The 9,290-nt window shown below is 37.8% G+C and overlaps 1 protein-coding gene across 1 annotated transcript; it reads left to right on the top strand.

The window, feature by feature from the left end:
• Nucleotides 1-7,317: 7,317 nt before the first annotated feature.
• On the top strand, nt 7,318-8,299 carry LOC140951096 (uncharacterized). Its single transcript, XM_073400313.1, has one exon. It carries the CDS (start codon nt 7,355-7,357, stop codon nt 8,153-8,155), a length of 801 nt encoding a protein of 266 aa, XP_073256414.1. The 5' UTR covers nt 7,318-7,354; the 3' UTR covers nt 8,156-8,299.
• Nucleotides 8,300-9,290: the final 991 nt, after the last annotated feature.

Raw genomic sequence — 9,290 nt, 5'->3', positions numbered from 1 at the left:
TTGACGTTTCCAGAAAGTAATCAATTCTTGCAAAGGCAAGGCATATCAGTTCATTAATAGCCTGCGTAGCATGGTGGTTTTGGTTGAGCGCGCTAAGTAATAAAGGCGGGCGAGGGCAGAGAAACCCGCGAGGAGATTGGTTTTTACTTTTTTTTTATTTTTCTCGCGGCTTTGCCGCTCGTGCGCCCGGCTCTACAAAACCGCCACGCTACGCAGGCTAGTTCATAAACAAGATGTGCTTCGCAGATTTCATTTTCAGTGTCCTCTTCTTCACAGAATTTCCTCTTCTAGAACTTTCAGAGCTTCTAATTAAACGTGCAGAAATTCCTTTTGCTGGCGGAGCTTCGACACGTGTTGTGCTAACGTTTGCTTGTTCTCGTTCAAGTTAAAATCGCTGTTTGAAGTATTTAATTGCTCGTCAACGGCATAGGCGATACGTTTAACGGTGGCTCTATGTCCTTCACGCGTGGCCTTTATCCTTGACAGGCTTTTCCCTTTTGGTGCCCTCACCACTTCCACTTTTAGACAGTTGATTCGAGAAGGTTCGACTGCACCGGCGCGTAAACAAGATTCATCCGATTCGAGAATCACAACCACAAGATGTACCTTACAACCACAAAAATTATCTCTTCAAGAAATGTCCGGCTCGATGAGACTCCATGCAAAGAATGAGTCGATAATCATGATTTAATCCATGGAACCTAAGCGAAATCAAGCGAAGCAAATGGTTTTTCTCAATCCCACGATTTACTATGGACACAAAAAAATGACAGGCAAGCAAGGAGTGCACACTAAAATAGCTAAAAATAATCTTAACACGGCTAGTTTAGTTTCGACTAGTTTCAAACGGCGCAAAAATTCACCCTGATAGAATATCCAGCAGTGACTGGCTTAATATTGTTTAAAGTAAGCTTGCCTTGCTATTAACTATTGGTTTCTTTCACGGTTGAGTAAGAATGTGTGTTTAAAACATAGCGAACTGACATCAATCATGATGGAATCGCCACAATGGTTCCATAATGGCATTAACAGAAAGAAACTAATATTGTTTGAATTAGGATGACATGACCCCTTTTTATGGTTAACGGATATCGTTTATGGTCACAAAGCCAATGATCGAGATAACACGTCATGACTTGACCACGCAGCACACCGAGTGAATCTGACGTTCATTTCATTTGCTAGTCGTCCTTTGATCCGACTGCGTGAACCTTTAAGCCGAATCTACAAAGTTACTGGTGAGTTAACAGCCCTCAGTCTTTTGTGTCTACAGTTTTCCTAATATTCCGTGTAATCAACGGAAACAGGATTTCTTAGCGGTTCGTGATTGTGCTTGATTTTTGTAGTTAACTCGGAGGAAACTGAGCATCGAAAAATAGCTCGGATTGTGCGAAATAAAGTGTTGCACTTTTCTAATTAAGTAACGATTAGTTTACTATGGCCGATTGCAAAATCCGTTTATTACATTCCAAATTGCTTAGAAGCTTTCAAATCTACTGTAGGTAACTATGCATATAAAGTTTCTGCACGTCACTTAACTTATCGCTAGGGTTAAGTTCCTGTTTACTCTACTGCATCTCCATACTAATATGATGTTGGTCAGTGTATTAAATGGGATATGCCAGTGATGTTAATCGAACGTTTGATGGTTATTCGAACGTTTCTTTACAGCAGCCGAACACAACATCAAAATCAAAGAAAGCAATCTTGACTAGTAAATCGAACACTATCGAACGTTTGATTACCTACAAACGATATTAGTCGAAGTCACACTGTCAGTGTTTATTGAAAGTTAATGAAATGTGACTCAAGGTCATCATCGACATCCAGTAATGAGTTGAGAACAGAATTGACCTAATATAGCAATATCCTTTGACACTGATTCCCGCAGGACCTAGTGGATTGGCCCCGGCTCTAGCAGAGTGTAGGAGATAATTAAGTGTCACTGTCCACTGTCAGAGAAAGCCGGGCAGGAGCAAAAGATCGAGGTCGGCGTTTGACCTCCACCTTTTGACCATATAAAAGCCACCTGAAAAGACTGAAGAGATTATCAACGGTGGTATTTTAAGATAAACATTTTCTTGAAATCAGGGCCTTACACGGGCCTAAAAAAGTTTGATTTTCGGCCAACTTTCGTCGAACCAACATGAAAGAAAGCAAAGTGCGTAAAACTTGTCATACGTTTTTTCGCATCTCTCTAACCAACAGTAAACTGATTGAAGTATAACAATCTTTCTTGGGTTTAACTCTATGTTTTCAATGTCGCACTTAATATTAATTATATTAGCACCGAATTGGAAACGAATGTGGGCCAAATTTTGGCCATTTTCGCAGTGCTGTTTTTCAAACGTGCGTGGTTTATTTTTAAAGAAAATTATTGTATCAATAGCCTGACGTTGTACCTTTATTAAAATTCAGCAATCTTAAAATTGGTATCTTTAGGTAAATCGCTATGGCCGGCGTTCAAAGTTACACTAACATGCCATCAAGCAGAAATGTTTCCCGTTCAGAGAAGAAATAATATACAAAAATATTTGTCTGGACAATAAGTCGAAATTTACTAGACAAAGATCAGCTAAGGTAATCAAGTTGTTTAGTTACCTGTGGAAGAGTATTTACTTCTAAACATCGAAACACGTAAGCGTTTGACCTCTTGAAAGACACCTTATACAAAACGGAATTTTTTCCGCCAAAAGGAATTATGTGGCACGCTGCAGTGAATCCCAGCGGATTTAGTCTCCGCAAAGTTCGACCTTCACAATCATAAGAAAAACCATTCAAAGTTAATAATAACGAGGATAATCTGATAAACTGTGTCAATTCAGTAAGGTAAAAAGACAAATATATCAGACTAGCCGTCTTGTTTTGCTTGCCTGTAGTGGTACAAACTATTACGAACTATTTTTAAAGCTTTTTCACTTGCTTTTGCCTCATTTTGTAACCAAAATGTAAGACTTCAAGCAGTGCTGTGGCAGATATTTCATCGCTCAGTCCATGATAATCAAGCTTAATTCTTCGTCAAGCTGAGTACTGAGAACGTTCTGTTTTGCTTCTTCTTGATTAACAGATCGAAGCAAATGTGCTTTCCAGGCTTGAACTGCTCAAGAGCACTCCTTATTTTCGAAGTTTATTCTTGCTTTCGTTTCGTCTCTGATGACTAATAAGTCATCGATCTTCTTTAATATGTCCCGGAATCTCAAATCAAGAGAAGAAGACTATACGCCAGCTTCCTGTAAAAAAATTAGTTAGATCATGAATAACCATTACCAGCCAAGCCTTGGTCCAATAGTTGAATTCATTGAGATGAATTGACTATCTCCGCCTTTATTATACTGCTTTATATGTAGTTGCACTGTAAGCGCTTCTCCTATTCTGACGTTTCATTATTGGCCAGTTCTTAGATAACAGCAAACTATTTGTGACATCTAACCAGGCAGTGGACTAATGAATCCTAACATCAGTAGCCTGGGACAGGGCTCCGCAGTGGCGGAAAAAAGTCGAAAAATACATCAGCAGGGGAGAAAAAAATCGACTAGTGAAGCGAGTCGAGCGATAGTCTAGGATGGGGAAAGGGTGGCGCCCTGTTTCATCTCGTTTTTTGCCTTTTTCTCTTACTGCGGAGCATAGACCCAGGCTATAACGTTATTTATTTTGCACACCTTAAATCATGCAAAAGGAACTCATGTTCTTCACAAACTAGTCCTTACCACATAAACTCCACTTAAATTTTTCCTTAGAAAATATATAATGTAAACTAAAGCGTCTCCTGAAAGCGTAAAATATGCAGCAACCCATCAAAAAAGAAAATGTTTGCTTCATTTTGTAAGAACATCGCATCTTCAGGATGGGTTCCCCTCGGTTTTGAATCCTGTTATGTCAAATTTTTCACGAGGATTTCTCGTGAAAACAAAATTTATACAAACATGGACTTGGCTATCCCCCTTGGATTAGAATTTAGGGAATCGGACCGGTCTTCTGGGACTGCATGGGTTCAAATCCCTTCGTTCACGTGTTTCTATCATTGTAAATATCACATTTTTCCCTATTTTTAATTTCATCGACAGTTCCAACTATATAATGTAAACTTCATCTAGTAAACTTAAGTGATAAGTTAGTCAACCCTCGCTTTCGTTCAGGACTGGACTTTATACAATCCTTTTGCTTACCTGTTCCATACCTTCATCCAGGTGTAGATCAAAATCACTTTTCTCGCGTATTTTTTAGTTTGCCAACTTAGAATTTGTGCAGATTGTTATCAAGAGTAAACAACAACAGAAAACAATCAGAATCGCAGCCCACTCATCACAATGTGCCACGCCCCTGCCCCTCTCTCCCAGACACTTTTACTGGAAATCAACAATGCAAGAAGATCACAAATCATTTTGCTTAGCCAATGGTATTTTTCTTCTTAATTTTTTGTATTAAAATAATACATGTTTACTGTAAAGTTTTTGTGAAACGTTTTGTATATAACTGATAATACTCTCACTAGTCCAATTCTAATATGAGGCATAATTTGCAGACTTTTAGAGCACGTACGCAAACAACTTTAAAACAAGATTGGTTTTTGATAAGCGTGAAATTTATCAGCTTTACTTTATTGTATTGGCATTTTTTATTTCATTGGCATACATCTTTTGTACCTCGTATAACTGATTAGTGAATCGTCATTCCATGGTTTTATGCTGTTTACTTTTGTTCAACATTACATGCCTCTAAAAACTACTGTAACTGAAGACATGAATGAACAGTGCAATGAACTGCACGTTTTAGACGTCACATAACCTAAACCGCACGTGAGTATGCGAGAATTGACTAAATGTAAGAGAAGTCTTCACTCACCTGCCCCGATAGGAACAATCTTCTTGAACTCAACAAATATTTCTGCAGACATTTTTGCATTAACACGTCTAATAGTAATAATAATAATAACAATAATAATAATAATAATAATAATAATAATAATAATAATAATAATAATAATAATAATAATAATAATACACTTTATTTAAAGAGGGTAGCACGGAATCGTTACAGACTCTAGTAAATTTGTGGCCCTCTATCTAGGGGGACTAGGTCGCCTCTTCAACCCTTGATGAGCCGGGTAACAGCAAATGTAATTCTTACGGCCAGGCCAGTCGGTAGTTACGTGTTTTCTATGTTTTGGGCTAATGGTTAGAACCTCTTTTTCTTCTTCTCATAACATACCAATGTGTCCTACCCGATTTAAGCTAACCATTATCGAGCAAAGCAGGCAGTTTTTCGTCGGAAGGCTTACATGACAAATCAAATCAATCCTAAAATAATGCAAGTTAAAACACATTCTGATCTTATCACGGTATTATGTAAACAACAGTTTTTCGGTAGACATCAGTAATTAAACACAAATTTTACATATTTCCCCCTATCATTTTACTAATTGTACCGTTCAGCAAAGATAGACAAAGTAACGTCGAATAAATTCACAGGGGTTCCATGTAGCGTGACACGAAAACAAAAAGATTTCGCGGGAAAACTGGGCCAATTTCATTCCGTCAGTTGATATCTGATTTTATTGGAAACAAACGCGGACTTTATCAAAATTACAATCTAATAGCCACTAACATAGTAAGTGAAAAAGATTCAACCTGATCACCTTCTTCAAGACCTTGCTGAGGGTGTGTGAGCTCAATGCCGGGAAAAGTTGATGGAAAAAAAAAAACTCGTTGGTGAACATTTGGCGGAAAATGTGTGACTTCACACTATTTTAGTGGAACTTTCCAAGTCAGTATTAATTCGGAGTTACTGAAAGATACCATTTTTAAGTTTGCTGCATTTTAGCAAAGCTTTAATAGGCTATTAAGAAAAGTAACTTTCTTGAAAAATAAACCGCGCACTTTTGAGAAAATAACATTGTGAACATGGCAGAAATCTGGGTCTGGTTCATTAACGACTTAGGGGTAATATCAAGTGCGACATGAAAGACATGGAACTGGGACAAATATCGAAAATTATATTTCAATCGGTTTATTAATGGTTAAAGATATCAAAAAAAGAAAGGCAATTTTTTTTTTGCTTCGTGTTATTTCATATAGGTCCAACAAAAGTTGGCCGAAAATCAAGATATTTCACGCCCGTGAAAGGCCCTTGTTTGTAGAAAATTTTTGTCCTCAAATAAAAAACCCACCAACTTCTGAAAATACCACCGTTGATAATCTTTTTAGGTGGCTTTCCTATGGTAAAAAGGTGGAGGTCAAACGCCGACCTCGATCTTTTGCTCCTGCCCGGTTTTCTCTGACAATAACACTTAATAGCATTGAGAACGTTTATATTAATAATAATAATCAATGACAATAATAATATAATAATGATAATAATAATAATCGACTTATTAACTTTCATTATATTCTTATATAACTTTCATTAAGGTTGAACTGCGGGAATTGGAGAATCTTAACGGCACGATATTTATAAATTGCCTTTTAATGTTCTCATAGACACCAAATCCAGAGAATTCCAGTATAGAATTTTAAACAGGTACTTGACAACAAATTCTTTTCTTCATAAAATTGGTCTAGCAAATTCACCGTCATGTACATTTTGTAAACAAGAGAGCGAATCCCTTGAGTATTTGTTAATTATATGCTCCTGTACTAAGAGCTTCTGGTCGGACTTTATTACTTGGAGTAATCAATTAAACATATCCTTAAGAGACCTTTCAGACAGCGATATACTTTTTGGTTTTTGGCAAAGGAAAGAAGACTACTTGTTTATCAATCACATGTTAGTCTTAGCTAAGCAACATATTTATGATTGTCGTAACAAATGTACTTATCCTTCCTTTACAGTTTTTTTAAATAAAGTCAGTTATGTTCATCAGTTAGAAAAGAAACTTATGAATTCAAAGAACAAAGTTGCCGATCAGGAAAGTAAATGGGAAAAGTTTCAGCTATTCTGCCGTGGTAGTGAGAATTAGAATGCAAAAAAAACTTATGTCCTATTTTAAGTAATAGGACATAGTAGTAATTGTAGTTAGTAATTGTAATTAGTAGTAATTGTACCTAAACAGTCTCTGTGTCAGCCATTATTTATGTATAGTAGGAAGTGTATTTCGTGTACTTGTGCTTGTGCAAAAAATAAAGGAAAAAAAATTAAAAAAAAAAAACTTTCATTATATTCTAAACTAAGTGGGGTCACCTACAACAGAATTCGGCTCAAGAATGAAGCACGTAGGACTTAATCACGTAGCATGTTAAGAGACAAATAAATGCTCTGTCAGATTATACTCTCTAATATAAACAGGCTTTTCAAATTTTTGTTCAACTTCACCGTCTCATTTTATCTCTAAAATACGTTTCGTCAGCTCGTAAAAGAAATGCAACGAAGTGAAGCTGAAGGTTACCAACAAGCCTCGCTTTCCGAGCAAAAAATGGACGGTGAAGACTTCATCCAAACAGATGTCTGCCCCGAAGCTGGAGACGTCATCTTGGATTTAGGCTGCGGTACAGGAGAGCTGTCAGCATATCTAGCTGAGTTGGTAGGACCCGAAGGAAAGGTTATTGGTGTCGATCCTGACAAGGAACGAATTCAACTGGCCAAAGAGTCGCACAGTCAAATCGAAAATCTCTCTTTTGTAGAAGGGAGTGCCATAAACTTCCCAGGAATTGGTGCTGAAGTCTACGACATCATTTTCAGTAATCACGCTCTTCACTGGATGACTAACAAGCAACAAGTTTTCAACAACATGTTTGACAGTCTTAAGGTTGGAGGAAAAGTAGCAGCTCAATACATGTCCTATCTACCCTTGTTTGATTACAACGCTTACGTGCTACTGAATCCCGAAAACGCAGAGCGTATTTTTCGTTTGTTTCATCTTGAGTCAAAGACGAAGATCGAGCAGTATTGTTTATCGGCGGGATTTGAAATCATTCGGAGTTTTGACACCCACTGCAAAGGGCTTGTGTTTGAAACCGTTCAGGAGCTTCTCGAGTGGCAATGGTCGGGTACATATGGTGTGTTTGATCCTTCCCTCGTCACTGAAGAGCGTTTGCAAAAGTATCTAGCTCCCTACACTGATGAAGACGGAAAGCTCTCTCTTGACTTTCGAGGAATGAAGCATGAAAAGGTTACTGCTTCCCGACTGAAAGCCGTCAAGAAAGAAAAAGAACATTCATAGCGAACTCTCCCTCACCTTTTAGCTGTAAAAGGCTAGCGATACGATAATATGAACAGTCTGCCCTCAGCTGTCAGGCAAGCAACTTCTCTAACTAATTTTCGACGATTATTAATTAATTCCGACACGGAGTTCATGAAAATTACAACAGGCTATAATTTAGCTCCCTCTTCTTAGTTAGTAACATGTTTGTATTATCGATGCTGAATCTTTCAGTACATAGTCTGCACTGATACATTTTTTTTTTTCCGTATATTACATTGATGGAAATGTTTACTTATTCTTGGATGATGCCTGATGTTTGTAACCGTGTATAAATAAAGATGATGATGATGATTCAGAATGGGCCGCCTTCTTTGTGGCTTCCTGTGACCACGGGGGGCTTCCTAGCCCCCCCACCTCCCCCCCCCCCCCCCCATCCCCCTCATTTTTCAGGCTAGTGAAGTCAAGCGCGAAGCGGGCGTGGAGCGCAAGACACGTGCAACGGTAGCCTGCGTAGCAAGCGTTTCCAATCGAGTTATTGCGCGAAAGTTAGAGCGGAAGCAAAAAAAGCGTTTTTTTTGCTCTTGTCCCGGCTTTCTAGACGAATCTCGCTAGGAAACGCTTGCTACGCAGGCTAGTGCAACGGGGGAAGGCGCACTAAGAAAATTTCTCTCAAAAAAGCGAAACGAAAGCGAAAAATTCTCAGACAGTGAGGTTTGTGATAAAATCAAGAGGCTGGCTAACTGAACACATTGATAATCTTTAATAATAGTAGTGATGTCATGATGACGCCTTTATTGTTGAAGAAGGAACTGGAGCCATCCACCATCTTGGATCTGACATTTTGAATTGATTAAAAGTGAATTCGATTTTAGATTTTACTTAAAACCCACATAAATCGAGGCAATCGTGAGAGAAAATTTGATCTGTGTATAACAGGATGCTTAGGAAACAAAAAACTTTGCAAGTCATGAAATTCCGAGAGAAATGAACATTGTCGAAAACTGAGCTTAGCCCTGCCATTTGGTCATTTTAAATTCATAGTTTTGCTGAAATCATTAGCATATAGCTGTTATAATAAATTTGATAAAACAATGCTAATTAAATGTAATATAGCTATTCAATACGCAAAAATAGAAATAAAACCAATTTTAAG

This window comes from Porites lutea, chromosome 10 (genome assembly GCF_958299795.1).
Source record: "Porites lutea chromosome 10, jaPorLute2.1, whole genome shotgun sequence".
Classification (NCBI taxonomy): Eukaryota; Metazoa; Cnidaria; class Anthozoa; order Scleractinia; family Poritidae; genus Porites; species Porites lutea.
The sequence above is the reverse complement of the archived record's forward strand: the minus strand, read 5'-3'. Positions and strand labels throughout refer to the sequence as shown.

Bases quoted from the DNA above. Each gene is read 5' to 3' on its own strand.
- LOC140951096 (XM_073400313.1), top strand. From the start codon at position 7,355: ATGCAACGAAGTGAAGCTGAAGGTTACCAACAAGCCTCGCTTTCCGAG.